Source organism: Budorcas taxicolor, chromosome 7, assembly GCF_023091745.1.
Source record: "Budorcas taxicolor isolate Tak-1 chromosome 7, Takin1.1, whole genome shotgun sequence".
Classification (NCBI taxonomy): Eukaryota; Metazoa; Chordata; class Mammalia; order Artiodactyla; family Bovidae; genus Budorcas; species Budorcas taxicolor.
Genome location: NC_068916.1, coordinates 14,479,354 through 14,495,760, shown reverse-complemented (window position 1 = coordinate 14,495,760; position 16,407 = coordinate 14,479,354). Strand labels below are relative to the sequence as shown.

At 46.0% G+C, this 16,407-nt stretch overlaps 1 protein-coding gene across 3 annotated transcripts; it reads left to right on the top strand.

Annotated features, from left to right (window-relative positions):
• The first annotated feature begins 9,399 nt into the window (after positions 1–9,399).
• Positions 9,400–16,109, top strand: FBXL12 (F-box and leucine rich repeat protein 12). 3 transcript variants are annotated; one of them, XM_052643759.1, is made up of 4 exons: positions 9,638–9,688; positions 9,799–9,871; positions 12,454–12,530; positions 14,653–16,109. In XM_052643759.1, exon 4 carries the CDS (start codon positions 14,653–14,655, stop codon positions 15,472–15,474), a length of 822 nt encoding a protein of 273 aa, XP_052499719.1. In that variant the 5' UTR covers positions 9,638–9,688; positions 9,799–9,871; positions 12,454–12,530; the 3' UTR covers positions 15,475–16,109. The 3 variants fall into 3 exon arrangements, with proteins under 3 accessions (XP_052499717.1, XP_052499720.1, XP_052499719.1); XM_052643757.1 differs by lacking the exon at positions 12,454–12,530 and having other exon boundaries at positions 9,400–9,688; XM_052643760.1 differs by lacking the exons at positions 9,799–9,871; positions 12,454–12,530 and having other exon boundaries at positions 9,612–9,688.
• Positions 16,110–16,407: the final 298 nt, after the last annotated feature.

Here is a 16,407-nt window from a genome sequence, read left to right as displayed (position 1 = left end):
TCAGTCCCATGGGCTTCTATTCACCCTCTTTCACAGTAACTTCTTTCTCCAGCAGCAAGACACCTGGCTATAATTATCTGCAATATACGTATCCAACTCTGTGTACAGATGTATATTAGTAAGACTGGTTTCGAAACTGCAAAATCATTCTGCTGTGAGGAACATACTTACCAGCTACAGTACAATGTTTGTGTGTAATTCTTTTTGTCTTTAGCCTTATAATATCACATCAAAATACGTTTTAGAAAATTATTTAGATCAGCTCCTTTCTCCCCCACCTCCTTCAGTGAGGTCTTGTAATTCACTTATACATATGGATCTGTTTGACTGGCTGCATTTGATCTTTCTATATCCTGGTTGACAAATGCAGAGTCCTGCATCCATCACCATAATTCCAGAAGTGGCAATTCCATCACCACAAAAATCCCTCCTCCATATTGCCCTTTTATGTAAAAAAAGGCCAAAAAAAAAAATTTCAATAAAAATGCCAATTAAAAAGAATGAGACCAAAAAATCATTAATATAGAAAAATGAAAAGCATAAAAAAAAACTACTGAATGGTATACAAATATTACAGAATGTGTAATTTTTCCAATTGTATTTCAGAAAATTTCTGGATTCACTCGAATGTTAATTATTGCCACTGTCAGTAGGGGTGTTATAAAAGTAAGAAACTTAATTTTTCGCAAAACGTGCGGATTTTTTTTTACAAGCAGATATTAGCATAGTAATTTTTTAAAAAATTAAATTGCGGACTTCCTGGGGGTCCAGTGGCTAAGACTCCATGCTTCCAATGCATGGGGACCTGGTTCAACCCCTGATCAGGGAACCAGATCCCACATGCCACAACTAAGGGTTTGCATGACACGTGCTGCCAAGTAAATAACTAAAAATAAATATTAATTAAAACAATTTTTTTAATGGAAGTTTACAGAAATACACTGAAAAAGGCTTCACCTCAGGAGAGAGAATGGGGCCAGGAGTATGGTCTTACTTTTAGCTTGTACTTTCTATGCTGATTTGAAAACAAGGACTTTAGCATGTCAAGGCTGTCATGAAATTTAAAAAAGAATGGGGGGAGGGGGTTTATTTTCTAAGCAGACAGATAAGGAGGAGACTGAGCTAAAAGAGCAGGGGTACCAGAAGACAGATATTTCTGATTTGTCAGCAAGAAAGGGAATCCTAGGACAGTAGGGAAGCCAAGGGGGCAGGTAAAAAGTAGGCCAGCAGAGACCAAGGAGAGACCAGCTTTAGTGGACTATAGGCCAGCATCCCAGGCAGTCTGCAAGACTTCGTGCCAAGAAGCTTGATGGCAAAAAGAAAGCATAAGGCTGGGGGGGAAGAGGAGGAGCAGTGGACTTGAACATGGTCATGTCCTGAGAAGGACCTACCAGGTCAATACACAGAGAGAGAAGGGTTGGTGCAAGGTTCTAGGTGAAACTCTCAAAAGCAGCTCCAGAATGTGGCTCTGGGTAAGGACGAGGTCAAGGCTGACCTCAGGAGCTGTGGCCAAGGGAATAGAAATGGAGTCTTTGATGTCCTGTCTACTCATACCTGAAGGAAGAAGGCCAGGGATGGATATAGCACGAGGCATCCTGCTGTTTTAACTGCATTATCTTATTATCTCATGGAGATATGAGTGTCATCATGGTGCCCCTTTTTAGCGGAAGAAACGGAGGATCAGCAAGGGCTGAATAGCCTAGGTCACACTGTTTTACTCTGTCCACTAGCATTTCATAGGTGTCAAGAACTATGGCTGCTTAATCATGCTTATCTCATCTCTACTTCACAACATACCAATGAAGTAAACACAATCAGTTCCAGATTGGATAAGGAAATGAAGGTTAAGGGAGATTAAGTAACTACCCAGGGTCACAGTTGGTGGTAGGGCTAGGGTTCCACCCCTAGTCTGTCTGAATCTAAACCTGTATTCCTAATTATTAATTCTACTAAGGTCCTTGCCCAGAGGATCCTTGGTCTATTGATGACAATAATCCCAGGATCTTTTGACCTTCAGAAAAGTGTTAGTCACTCAGTTGTGTCCAACTCTTTGTGACCCCATGGACTGTAGCCTGCCCGGCTCCTCTGTTCATGGAATTCTCCAGGCAAGAATACAGGAGTGGATTGCCATTCTCTTCTCCAGGGGATCAAACCCAGGTCTCCCGCACAGCAGGCGGATTCTTTACTGTCTGAGCCACCAGGGAGGCCCAGGGACACATGGCTAGCCCCAGAGCTCTGGTCTTTCACTCAGGTTCCCAGTCTACTGGCTCCCTCCTTGATCCAATCTTGAAGTCTTACTGAGTAGCTGAGTGGGTACTGAGAATACAGTGACAACCAGATACCAACCCTCCCCTCAAGAGATAACTCTCACTCAAAGATGACAACAAAGCAGCCTCTAAGTTTTTATTAACGAGAGTTTCCAAAAACAAGCATCCATATTAGTGTGGGGAGTGAGGGTGGGAGGAGGGGGAAGGGCAGGAAGAAGGAATTCTGCTCTATTGGTAATAAAGCTCCAGGTTCATCCCATCGTGGATTTCATCTGAAGTGAAGGTGTTAAGGAATCCTTATGGTGGGCTCCATCCCCATCCCCATCTCTCACGACTGCACATTTGGGACTGGATCATTTTGATTTGGAAAGAAGCCAAACTTTGTAAAAAGTTCATGTTCCTTCTGCACAACAGACATCCTGGAATCTCGTTCCACCCTGGTCTCCTGTCCCCACTCAGGTGGAGCTTAGTAATAAATATTTTGACCAGAAAGTGTCAAAGTCTTACAAGCCAAGTCAAAATATTTCACCAACCACCCTCCTCCCCCAACAAAATAATTAGATGGCTCCCACTCTAAATACTTACTATGTGCCACATTCTAAGTTAAATAGCTTATGTGCATAACCTCATACAGACCTGAGTATTGAACACAGAGAACCAAGTCTGGGTATGTAGATCCTTCCTCAAAAAGTCAAAAAAGGATACAGTCCCCAAGAGACACGTGGTCCTTAAAAATCGTGTACCTGTGGGATAAAAACTTTTTAGAAAAAAGTCTAAGGAGGCTCTTCACCCCCGAGACCAGCTAAAAAAGTTCTGCCTAAACAAAGGGCTGGCTGCAGCCCTCCCCCAACCAAACCTTTCTGGCCTGCTCCTGTCCAGCCCCTAGTTCTACCCCTGTACTCACCACTTCTTCAATACGATCTTGTTCCAACGGGTGCCAGTTTGGGCTGCGATCAGCTTCTTCAGGTCCCCGATGGTGTCATCCGTACTGGACGCAAAGGAGTTAAGGAAAATGGAAAGGGGACTCTCCCCATTCCCGCCCCAACCCCCGGGTTTAACTACAATCACTATAAAACAAAGACTGACTTGCCTGCCTCATGCCAAGCACCCCCCGGAAGCCACAGCCACTTGGTCGCCAGTGGATACTTGCACTTCACGCGCACTTTCTTCCCCAGACGGTCGTTGCAAACAACCTCGATCATCCTGGCTGGGGCAACACAAGGCGGGGACTGGGAGGCAACTGAGTCGGGACTTCAGGGGTCCCCTAGATCGCAAGACCCCCGGTTACTGAGACTTAACGTTCACGTCCCCATCACTCCCCGTCCCCATCACTCCCCCAGATCGGAGTCTCTCCAGGCTCCAAGTTCCGTGTCCCAGGACTTCGGACCCCAGGGCTACCGCGGACGCCGGGCAGCCGCGCTCCTCCCCTCCAGTAACCCGCCCAGGCCCCGACCCACTCCAGGTAGCCTGAAGACCGAGCCGAGCCTCTCGCAGGCCGGCGGATCCTCGAAGGCCGGGTCCCCTCACCTTTCCCGGACTCCGGACTCCTCTACCTGGCCCCCTCACCTCAAATCGCCTGGAAGCAGCAGACGCCACAACCTCCTCGCACGACTGCTAAGCCTAGGCCAGAGAAGACACTAAGAACCTACGCTAAAACAGGAAGCGGAAGTGCGCAGCCGGAAGCTCCACCCCTCCCCCCGGTGCCTGTCAACACGCCGCGGAGTGCTTATCCCAGGTTAGGATGTGGGTTTGCAGTTCCCAGGAGCGGTTTTGGGCTTCCAAGCCTGGGCAGGGGGACACCTGTGGACGGAGCGTTGGGCCGAGTGAAGGTCCCGGCTGGGGAGAGGAGTGGAGTGTCAGAGGTCTTGGACCGGCGCCCAGCCTTTTGGAGGCCCTTGGTTGAAGGCCCTTCGTTGTGCCGAGACACCCTCTAGTGTAGCATCTGGTAGGGACGCCCAGGCACATCCCGAGAGAACAGGGTTGACCTCCTGTTCCTGAGCCCAACGAAGCCTCTAACAGAAGCTTCAGGGCTACGGGGAGCCTGGATCAAGTCCTGCAGTTGTGCTATCCGTCCCCCTGCCTTCATTCAGGGCTGGACCCCGGAAGCGTTTTGCTAATCCCTCCCCTCTGGCTATCTCGCCTGTCCCCAGGGATATCTGGGTTGCTGGCTACAATCCGTAAGTGAAGGAGTCTTCTGATTCTGGCCTGGGTACCAGCACTTACCAGCACTCCAGAATGAAGTTCAGCACTTACCAGAATGCAGCACTGATGAGGAAGCTGGAAACCAGCACACGTGCAAGAGTTCCCGGGTCTTTGACTTCAAGGAAGGTCGCTCCTGCCCTACAGAGGGCGCTGTGTACCAGATCCCAACCTTGCTTTTCAGCCCCAGAGCAGCCCCGGGACTGATATGGTTCCCCAGAGCTGGTGGGACAGGGAACACCCCTTCCTAAATCCAACCTGCCTGTAGAACTCACTATTGAACAGTTTCTTCTCAGCAGACAGAATTCTCCTAGTTTGACGAGCGTAAAACGATTCACTCTGAAAAGGGGCCGGCAACTTCTGATTCACCCAATCCACCTTCTCAAAATAGGGTGTGAGATTAGGCAGAAGACCTGAGATACCTTCCTGGGGAAAGGATGGATACTCTGCGACCCTGTTGGGGCTGCCCTGACTTAAGGAACTGGCTCAAGAAGTGCTATCTCAAACACTAGTCTCAGGGGCCTTCCTGCCTCAGGACTTTTTCTTTTTTTCTGCCTCAGGGCAGAAATTTGTTATTTCTCCAACCTCTGCAGAATCCCACTAAGTGGGCTTCAGAGGGCAGGGAATCTTAATGGAAAGTTTATTCAGATTGGAGACACAGATCCAGATGATGAATCAAAACCTCAGTCTCAGTCCTTAATATGAAGCTGCATGGTCTCAACGGGCTTCCAGATGGCGCTAGTGGTAAAGAACCCACCTGCCTGGGTCGGGAAGATCCCCTGGAGAAGGAAAAGTACAAGCCAAAAGTAAGACCACACTCCTGGCCTCATTCTCTCTCCTGAGGTGAAGCCTTTTTCAGTGTATTTCTGTAAACTTTCTTAAAAAAATTGTTTTAATTAATATTTATTTTTAGTTATTTACTTGGCAGCACGTGTCATGCAAACCCTTAGTTGTGGCATGTGGGATCTGGTTCCCTGACCAGGGATTGAACCATGTCCCCACTCCAGTATTCTTGCTTGGAGAATCCCATGGACAGAGGAGCCTGGTGGGCTACAGTCCATGGAGTTGCAAAGAGTCAGACATGACTGAAGCAACTTAGCACGCACACACATGATTTCAACACTTCCCCTCTCTGATTCTCCTTTTCCTCATCCAGAAGAATAGATGGGGCAAGAAGGGAGATGGAAGGTAAGCGGTAAGCTTGAAGGGACTCATGTGCCTGGGGAAGTTTAGAAAGAGCACATCTTTGCATTCACATAGAAAAACTAAGTCACACCAGGTGTTGATGGTGTTGACCACTAGACAGCGGAATTGCTGAGTCCATATTCCTCTTTTTGGTGCTTTTGGTGTTTTCCCAGTTATCTACAATGAACATATGTTACTCTTATAATGAGGGGGAAAATAAATTTAAAAAAAATATTTATTGGTTGATTTGGCTGCATTGGGTCCTAGTTGCCATATGTGGGATCTTTGTTCCCCAACCAGGGATTGAACCCTCATCCCCTGCATTGCAAGGCAGGTTCTTAACCACTAGACCTCCAGGGAAGTCCCAAAAGAAATTTTGGGTTTTTTTTTTGCCTTACCAAACAGCATTCTTAGCATCCTGACCAGGGACTGAACCCATGCCCGATGCAGTAGAAGCATGAAGTCTTAACTATTGGACCACCAGGGAAGTAAGTGTTATTAAAAAAAAAAAAAGAAGAAGAAGTTCTCACTCATTTTTTATGTTTGATTCAAAGGTAGCTAGGCAATTCCCTGGTGGTCCAGTGGTTAGGACTCTACTCTGACTTCCTAGGGCCTGGGTTTTGTCCTTGGCTGCAGAACTAAGATCCTGAAAGCCATGCAACACAGGAAAAAAAAAAAAACCAACCCTTTCCTCAAAAGAAACCCCACAAATTAAAAAAAATTCTTTTAATTAAAAAAGAGATAGCTAAAACACAGGATTGTGTTGCTGAGCTTATGGGCTGGGAGAGATTGAAAAGAGGTGAAGAGTGCTGCTGAAAGGGGAGGGAAATAAAGCCTGGGATTGTTGGGAGCTTGGGGAGCTAATGGGGGTCTGCTAGTCCCAGCTGGGCTAAGGCATCCTGAGGAAGTGGAGGGAATGGGCCATGGGAAGTCCCAGGACTAGGCTGCCACTGCTGCAAGGACTCTCTCCTCCAGAGCTGGGTGGGGTATGGAGAGGCCTCAGGAGGCTGGACAATTCACATTAGAGCTGCTGTTGCTGCTAAGTCACTTCAGTCGTGTCCCGCTTCGTGCAACCCCATAGACGGCAGCCCACCAGGCTCCCCTGTCCCTGGGATTCTCCAGGCAAGAACAATGGAGTCGGTTGCCATTTCCTTCTCCAATGCATGAAAGTGAAAAGTGAAAGTGAATTCACTCAGTCGTGTCCAACTCTTAGCGACCCCATGGACTGCAGCCTACCAGGCTCCTCCGTCCATGGGATTTTCCAGGCAAGAGTACTGGAGTGGGGTGCCATTGCCTTCTCCAGACTCACATTAGAGACTTCTCTCTATTTCCTGATAAATGTCATTCAGAAATTCTCATGAAGAGAGTCAGTACCTGCCCACTGGGGGCCAGGACAGCCCCAATCTCCCATCTGGGCCTCAAAAGGATCTGCTGTCATCTGCTACTGGGAGGAGCTAGGTGCTTCCCAGGAAGGAGAGTTCTGAGTCACAACTCAAGGTGCAAGCTGGGCAGGGCCCCTCTGCCCCTTATTACCTAAATTTCTGACCCAGAGGAAAGAGCTTCTGCGTGGGGGTGCCCATCCTTCCACTCCTGTTCGCTTGATGGGGAGGAGATTGTTCTTAGGAAACCTGTGTAACTGACAGAGGCATTGCCCCTTCATGATGCCATGGACTTTCTAGAGAGAATCGCAGCCAGAGAGCACTGAGATAGAGGCCCATATTCTGGCATCAGAAAAATCTGGGCTTGAGGCCCTAGCAAGCAACATGATGTTTGCACGATCCCTGGTGGGGGAATTAAGATCCCACGTGCACTCTACAGCTGGCCAAAAGAAAATTTTTAAAAGCAAACTCTTTTAGATGAATGTGTTAAATTTCTGCAACTGTGTATCAACTATATCTGAATAAAGCTTAAAAAACCTATATTGCTTTCACTTATCCATAAATAAATACATAAAAAGTAAAACACTGTGGTAGTCACCTATTAAGATGAGGAAACCAGAAACCCCTGGACTACCAGAGTCCAGTGGACCACCACGTCAACCATTGGACGACCAGGGAAGTCCCAGTTTTGCATTTCATACACAATTCCTTCTGTGTGTGCATGTATTAAAAACATATTTTGCCAGGGGATTCCCTGGTGGTCCAGTGGTTAGGACTCAGTGCTTTTGCTGCAGTGGTCTGGCTTCAGTCCCTGCTTAGGGAACTAAGATCCCACAAGCTGCATAGCATGGCGAAACAACAAAGCCCCCAACAAACAAACAAAAACCATGTATTTCCATTATAGGCTCTTGGGAGTGTGATTAAGTAAAAGCTATTATATATATAATATATATATATATACACATATATATGTAATATATACTTTCTATGATTCTATTATAAATACAATCTATTTCTATATGATAAACCAGGAATTGGATTGATGTGTCAAAGGACATGCCTCATGCGAAGAGTTGACTCATTGGAAAAGACCCTGATGCTGGGAGGGATTAGGGGCGGGAGGAGAAAGGGACGACAGAGGATGAGATGGCTGGATGGCAACACCGACTCAATGCACATGAGTTTGGGTGAACTCCGGGCATTGGTGATGGACAAGGAGGCCTGGTGTGCTGCAATTCATGGGGTCGCAAAGAGTCGGACACGACTGAGCGACTGAACTGAACTGAACTGAATGTTTTTTAAATGAATTAATTGGAAAGTCATCAGATAAACAGTTATTACAGTGCAGGTCTTATTCTCCAATTATGTAGTTCTTTTCTCAAAAAGTATGACAAAAATTCAACGAGAGTGTTCTGCTTATAATTTTGAATAGCTTTTGCCAAATCACACTTTCAAGAGCCTATAATGGCAATACATGGTTTTTTGTTTGTTGGGGATTTTGTTTGTCTTGCCGTGCTGTACAGCTTGTGGGATATTAGTGTATGTTACATATATATGTATATATACTTTGGCCACCTGATGCAAAGAACTGACTCATTGGAAAAGACCTTATGCTAGGAAAGATTGAAGGCAGGAGGAGAAAGGGACGACAGAGGGATGAGATGGTTAGATGGCATCACCAACTCGATGTACATGAGTTTGAGCAAACTCTGGGAGTTGGTGAACAGGAAAGCCTGGTGTGCTGCCGTCCATGGATTCCCAAAGAATCAGACACGACTGAACTGAACTGAACTAATATATGTATATAAAAGAATGTTTAGCTCCAGTATTGTTTAGCTTACCTGGAAGCAACCTGAATGCTCATCAATACAGGAGTGTTTCAATAAATTTCACTGCCCTGATGACTTGGCAACTTTAAAAATGAGTGTTATATATGTGGAGGAAGTGTCAATTCAGGCTCTGTGGAGAACAATTTGGCGCCATCAGTGAAAGTAAAAAATTCAGTGTCTTTTAACAAGCTATTTCACTTCTACAAATTTATTCTCATGGACAAAAAAGCACTATTAAGTAAAAAAATAGGGACTTCCCTCTCTGCCTAGAGCTCCGCTTTTGGTCCCGCCCTCAATCCCGCCCTTTAGGGCTCGGCATCGGTATTAGGAGCTCGGTCCTAACCCCCAGCCACGCCCCCAGTCTCGTTCTCGCCCTTAGCCCCGCCCCAGGCCTCCATGTCGCCCGAGCCACGCCTTTTTTGTTTGGCCCTCCTCTCCGGCCCCGCCCCCGGGTCGTGTTCCCACCTTAACCCCGCCCTTGACTTCGTAATCGCCTTAGCCACGCCTTCCGGGCTTGGTCCCAGTCCCTAGCCCCATCCCCTGTGCGGAGTTCTGATACCGTGCTGGTCTGGCTGCCAGGTCCAGCCACGTCCCCTCAAGAGCAAAGCCGAAACTCCGCCAGCTACCGGAAACTCCGACCACCTCCCTGTCCGCACCCTCTCTTTCCCCCGCTTCTTAGGGCCCCCACAGGGCGAGTCCCCGAGTTCCTTTAGTCGGAAGCGGAAGTGCGTGTCAACGGGATCATGGCGACTTTTGCCGACTTGCCCGACTCCGTCCTGCTGGAGATCTTCTCTTACCTCCAGGTCCGGGATCGGATCCGAATCTCCAGGTGCGGCCGCCCCCTGCGGGAGGGAAGGGCCAGGCGGGGGGCGCACTAGGAGACGCACATCTGATCCTCGCGGGGCCGGGGTCGTTCTAACGGCGGGTCCCCTCCCCCAGGGTCTGTCACCACTGGAAGAAGCTGGTGGACGACCGGTGGCTGTGGCGACACGTCGACCTGACGCTCTACACGGTATGCGGGTCTGGCCGGGCAGGCCTGGGCCGAGGTCGGGTTGGTCAGACTTCGAGGACCACGCCTCCAACCCTGTGTTTCGAGCGAGGCTCTCCCGGGTGCGTCCCGCCCGCGTCCCTTACTTGCTCTGCAGTGACTTCCAGGCCTCAGCTTCCCCATCTCCAAAATGGGTATAACTAAGGTCTTGCAGGAAAAGAGCTTATTGATGAGTTTTCATGGAGAAATTTTCTATAGTCGACTTAGTTCTAGAATTAATCTCCTGAGTAGTCAACCAAATCATTTGAACTTTCTCCCATTTGTGCTTTATTTATTTTTCTTTGTTGTTGTTCAGTCGCTAAGTTGCCCAACTCTTTGCAACCCTTTGCCCAACTCTTTGCAACCCTATGAACTACAGCACACCAGGCTCCCCTGTCCTTCACTGTTTCCCGGAGTCCACTGAGTTAGTGATGCTCTCTAACCGCCTCATCCTCTGCTGCCCCTTCTCCTTTTGCCTTCAATCTTTCCCAGCATCAGGCCTTTTCCAATGAGTTGACCCTTTGCATTTTTCTTTTTATTATGAACTATTTCAGATAGATATAGAAATGTATAGAGGATAATATCTGAAACTATGTACTCACCACCTAGATTTAATCTTTTTAAACCTTTGGCTTTATTCACTGCAGATCTTGTGAAATACACATACAAATGTTTCTATTCAAACATATGCATACAACATTTGCACATATGTTTCTTGCACTTTTGAAACCCTCCTCAGAGACAACCATGACTATAAAGTGGATTTGTATCCCTTCATGTTTTCATTTACTGCCTATGTATGTGCTTATCAGCAATATACAGTATTGTTAATGTGTTTCTAAAATTGAGATAAAACTACTCTTTAGATAATTAAATGCTATTTTACTTATATTAATATATCCACCCATTAGCAACTTTATTCACACATCACTTTTGAGATTTACTCTAATTAGTACTTGTAAATCTAATTCATTCCTTTTAATTGCTGTTAAATGAATATACTACAGTTTGTTTCTCTTTTTTCCTGTTGACAGATGGTTAGATTATTTCCAACTTTCTACTATCACAAACAGCTTTATAAGACTGTCTCAAACTTTATTGTGCATATGAATCACCTGTTGGTGTTAGGTTGGTGTTGGTCACTCAGTCGTGTCCAACTTTTTGCAACCCCATGGATTATAGCCCGCCAGGCTCCTCTGTCCATGGGATTTCCTAGGCAAGAATACTGGAGTGGGTTGCCATTTCCTCCTCTGGGGGATCTTCCCGACCTAGTGCATTGACAGGCGGATTCTTTATCTCCAAGCCACCAGACTATTTTATTACGAAAACTTTCAAACGTATATAGTAGTTAAAAGAACAGTACAGAGAACATAGAGTTGCCCACCACTAATACTTAATACATTTGTTTTATCATCTCTTCATCCATCCATCCCTCTTTCCATCAAGCTTTTATTTTATTTTTCAAATGTTTATTTTGTTTTCCCATTTTATTTTTTAAGTATGCTTCAAAATCAGTTGCAGATGAGTCCACTTCTAAAACACTTTAGTACCCATAATAGAGATTAACTAGGACATTTGTTTTACATTTCTCTTTTTGAGGTTTTATTTTTTAAAATCACACATCATGAATAATTCTTACAAAAATGTGGAAGTAGTATACCTATGTATGGTGACAGATATTAACTAGACTTATTGTGATGATCGTGTCATAATACATACAAGCATTGGTTCATTATGTCGCATGTATGCCTGAAACTCATATAGTGTTATATGTTAATTATATCTAAATTAAAACCAAACCAAGCCAAAAAAACATTGAAATATTGTCACAAATGAAGCAAGAGCCTTTGACAGTCATCCCCTGGTATCTCTACCCTTCCCCAGAATAACCACTATTATGTGTGGAATTTCCTTCTATAGCATTTTCTATGCTTTTGGACCCTTAGGGCTTTATAGGGAAGGAAAGGGCAGTGGTTACAAGAGCAGGATTGGCCTTTGGGGTCAGGCTGTGTTGAATCATAGTTGTACTCTTGCAGCAAGATTCGGCCAATGCATTTTTCCAGGTGGGGGTGTGGGGGTGGGGACGGAGACCTGCTTTGCAGCCAGGTACTGTGTGAGCGTTCTAGTTCAATGCTCAGCGCTGCATCCAGCAAACAATAGTTACTCAATACAAGTTAACCATTATGATTGAAATAATTGTACCCATATAAATTATAATATATATATATAATAGTCTTCCCAGGTGGGGCTAGTGGTAAAGAATCTGCCTGCCAGTGCAGGAGACATAAGAGATGCCAGTTCAATCCCTGGGTCAGGAAGATCCCCTGGAGAAGGAAATGGCAACCTACTCTGCCATTCCTGCCTGGAGAATCCTTTGGACTGAGGAGCCTGTTGGGCTACAGTCTATGGGGTCACAAAAGAGTCAGACATGACTTAGCAGCTAAACAACAAAAGTACATAGTATTGTTTCTTTTTTCTTTAACCTTGAAGGTATCATTTTGCCACTCCTTCCTGCATGTCTTGAGGAGTTACCCATGTTTGAATCTCTGAATCCTCTTTGTTCTTAGTTGCTATCTACATGGCTGTTATCACTGGACATTTTTGCTGTTAAAACCACGATGTCAGAAACCAACGTTTCTGTAAGGTAAATTCCACAAAACAGGTATTACTAGGTTAGGCAGTGTGTTCATTTAAACCAACTAAAGAATTTGTTTAAAAAACATAAGTGGGGGAGGGGCCAAAGATAAATGCACAGGATTGAAAATATACAAAATTATAAACATTGGAAATTAAGGTCTCTCCCTGCTTCTGTCACCCAAGTCACCTTGTTCTTTCCCAAAAAGGCAGTAGCTGTTCCCGTATTTTTAAAAACAAAACAGGTGCCAGTGGGTGTTCATATTTTAAATTTCACTAAAAATCAGATTGCATTTCAAAGTAGCCAGACCAAGTCCCACCAGCAGGACCCAAGAACTGCTTCTCCACATCCTGGCTAGTGTTTGATATCATGAAACTTAAAGGATTTTCTCATTTGTCTTTTTACAAGTAAAAATGATTCAACTTCTGGCTTTGTGGCCATTTGATATTTTACCAACAGTGGCTTCCACTCTTGTGAGTTACCTTTTAGTGGTAAGTGTTTCTAGTGAGTCCCTTTCCTCAGCCCAAATTTGCAGGTCTAAATTGGATCAGGAAGATTTGATTCCTCTATCAAGAGTAGTTAACAGTGGAGAGGGATAAATTAGGAGTTTGAGATTAAAATATACATACTACTATATATAAAATAGGTAACCAACAAGGACTTACTGTATAGCACAGTAGGAGCAATACTAATATCTTGTAATAACCTAAAATGGAACAGAATATAAAAAATATATATAGATCCAGCATATATATATATATATTCATCCATATGTATACACATATGGGCTTCTCTGGTGGCTCAGATGGTAAAGAATCTGCCTGAAATTCAGAAGGCCTGGGTTTGATCCCTGGGTCAGAAAGGTCTCCTGGAGAAGGGAATGACTACCCACTCTAGTATTCTTACCTAAAGAACTCCATGGACAGAGGAGCCCGGTGGGTGACAGTCCATGGAGTCACAAAGAGTCAGACGTGACTGAGTGATTAACTCTTTTATATATATATATGTACACCAAAATAGCAATCACTGAATCACTTTGCTCTGCACCAAAACTAATAACATTGTAACACACAGTAAATCAACTATATTTCAATGACAGTGTGAAAAACATGAATTTAGGAATAAAAGTATTGGGGATACCAAGAACCCAACAGAAAAGGAATAGCTGAGGGACAGCAGAATATTGTCTTGCCTGGTCATGGATTTTGCTAATAAAAAAGTCATACTTACCAAAAAAAAGTCAACAAATTCTATGGTATGCAGTTTCTTTTTTCTGCCTTTTTTTTTTTTTAAGGTAAACTGTACATATAATAAAATACATGAAATACTAGTTAGTATATAGTTGGTTTTCTACAAGTCTAACTTCCCAGGATTAAATTTTGCAGCTTTCACTATTATTAAGCTATGATTTTTAACCTAGATCTAATTTGGCCTGGGCAGTTTTAACCTTTTTCAGTTTTTATTTTGTGTTGCTCATTTCTATGAGGAGGTGGTCATTAAGAATGGGATAGGCACTTCCTTGGTGGTTCACTGGTTAAGACTCCAGGCTTCCACTGCAGGAAGCGAGGGTTTGAGCCCTGGTTGGCGAACTAAGATCCCACATACCACATGGGATGGCCAAAAAAAGAAAAAGAAAGAGATAAAAATATTGCTGGGTGGATTCACTTTTTTAAAAATCTTAAAAAATATAAAGTTTTATTAAACCTGGAATCAGTAGTATTATTTCATAAATTAGACAGCAGTAACATTTTCCTAGGATATATATACAGATCACAGTGACTTTCATTATGCAAGGAATTGAAAGGTTTAGAAACAGGCTTTTTGTTGTTGTTGTTTCACTTACTTATTCCAGAAGGTAATGAGACTCACTGTCCTGGTAGAGACAGATATGTTATGATGGTCTCTTATCCACCAATGCTTTTGTTCAAACTTAGAGGTCAAAATGGTGGGGTTAAACCCTCCTGTTACTCCTGGAAAGGTATCTGGTTGAGTGAGGCTGGTGAGGGAAGGACAGAATTCCCAGGAAGCCTCAGAACCCCAGCCGGGGCTTTTCTGTCTCCAGGCGGGTGGGGTCCCTGGAAGATGCCCCGTATCTCTGGTCCAGACACCCTCCCATCTCTGGCTCTTACAGATGCGGCCCAAAGTCATGTGGCACCTCCTCCGCCGGTACATGGCATCCAGGCTCCATTCCCTGCGGATGGGTGGCTACCTGTTCTCAGGCTCCCAGGCTCCCCAGCTGTCCCCTGCCCTGATGAGGGCCCTGGGTCAGAAGTGCCCCAACCTCAAGCGCCTCTGCCTGCATGTGGCCAACCTGAGCATGGTGCCCATCACCAGCCTGCCCTGCACCCTGAGGACCCTGGAGCTGCATAGCTGTGAGATCTCCATGGCCTGGCTCCATAAAGAGCAGGACCCCACGGTGCTGCCCCTGCTCGAGTGCATCGTGCTGGACCGCGTCCCCGCCTTCCGTGACGAGCACCTGCAGGGCCTCACACGTTTCCGTGCCCTGCGCTCGCTAGTGCTGGGCGGCACCTACCGGGTGACTGAGACCGGGCTGGATATGGGCCTGCAGGAGCTGAACTACCTGCAGAGGCTGGAGGTGCTGGGCTGTACCCTCTCAGCCGACAGCACCCTCCTGGCCATCAGCCGCCACCTCCGAGACGTGCGGAAGATACGGCTGACTGTTCGGGGCCTCTCGGCCCCTGGCCTCTCTGTCCTGGAGGGCATGCCAGCCCTGGAGAGTCTGTGCCTGCTGGGGCCACTTGTCACCCCGGAAATGCCTTCTCCGCAGGAGATCCTCGCCTCCTGCCTCACCATGCCCAAGCTCAGGGTCCTTGAGCTGCAGGGGCTGGGCTGGGAAGGTCAGGAGGCGGAGAGGATCCTGTCTAAGGGGCTACCCCACTGTATGGTCATTGTCAGGGCCTTGCCCAAAGAGTCCATGGACTGGTGGATGTGACTGCATCCCGTACCCCTGACCCAGGGATCCCCCTCTTAGCTTTTATTAATGAGATCTGGACCCTCTGAGCAGCACCTTGCCAGTAGGCAGGTAATCAGGTTGGAGAGGCCTGAAGGCCACAGGTATAGAGAACCCAGGCCTTGGCGTCTTCAGGTCATTGGAATCGTGGTTCACCAGCTGTATGGCCTCTGTGACATGAGCCAGCCCCTCGGAGGCCCTATCCTCACATCTGGAGATGAAGAAGACCACAGCTACCTCATGGTTACGTTACAGAGCCTTAATGTTTACCACCTCCGGGCCCACCAAAGGTCCTCCATGAAGAGCTGTTCTCAGGAACAGGACGATGCGGAAGGGCAGATTAGGACTTAGGGAGACCTGAGGGGCCGAGACCCCTTAGGAAGCCTAGAAAGGCTATCTATGCATGCACACCTGCACACTAACATGTCATTGACACGCAGACACACCACTGATAACACTGACACGCCACTGACAGACTTACATGCACATGGGAGACACGGAAAGGAGGGCAGATACAGTTCATGCTTGATGATCAGAATGTTAATAAAGATCCGAAGCTGTCCTTTCTGTATTTTGTATTCTGGATTTTCCCAATTTTCCATAGTGTAATTTTGCTATTAAAGACAAATAATTTTTTTTTAAAGCGTTTGGTTTATTTATTCAACAAATGTGTCTCAAGCTATTTTGCAGGAACTATTCTAGGCACTGGGACCACAGCAATGAATGAAACACACACAAGGAAGAAGGCAGGGTGATCAACAGGTGAACATATGCATGGAATAGTTTTAGAGACTCTGAGCCAATAAACTAGGGCCACGTGATGGACGCACGTGTGTTTGGTTGGGTGGGCAGGGTGGGCTTCTCTGAGGGGAAACCTGGGAGGCAATGAGGAACCAGCCCTGGGGAGCCCTAGGA

What these genes read in the sequence shown, in the direction of transcription:
- FBXL12 (XM_052643757.1), top strand. Translation starts at nt 9,603, where the DNA reads ATGGCGACTTTTGCCGACTTGCCCGACTCCGTCCTGCTGGAGATCTTC. An exon ending in GATCGGATCCGAATCTCCAG is followed by an intron (nt 9,689 to 9,798) that starts GTGCGGCCGCCC and finishes CCCCTCCCCCAG; the next exon opens with GGTCTGTCACCACTGGAAGA. An exon ending in TCGACCTGACGCTCTACACG is followed by an intron (nt 9,872 to 14,652) that starts GTATGCGGGTCT and finishes TGGCTCTTACAG; the next exon opens with ATGCGGCCCAAAGTCATGTG.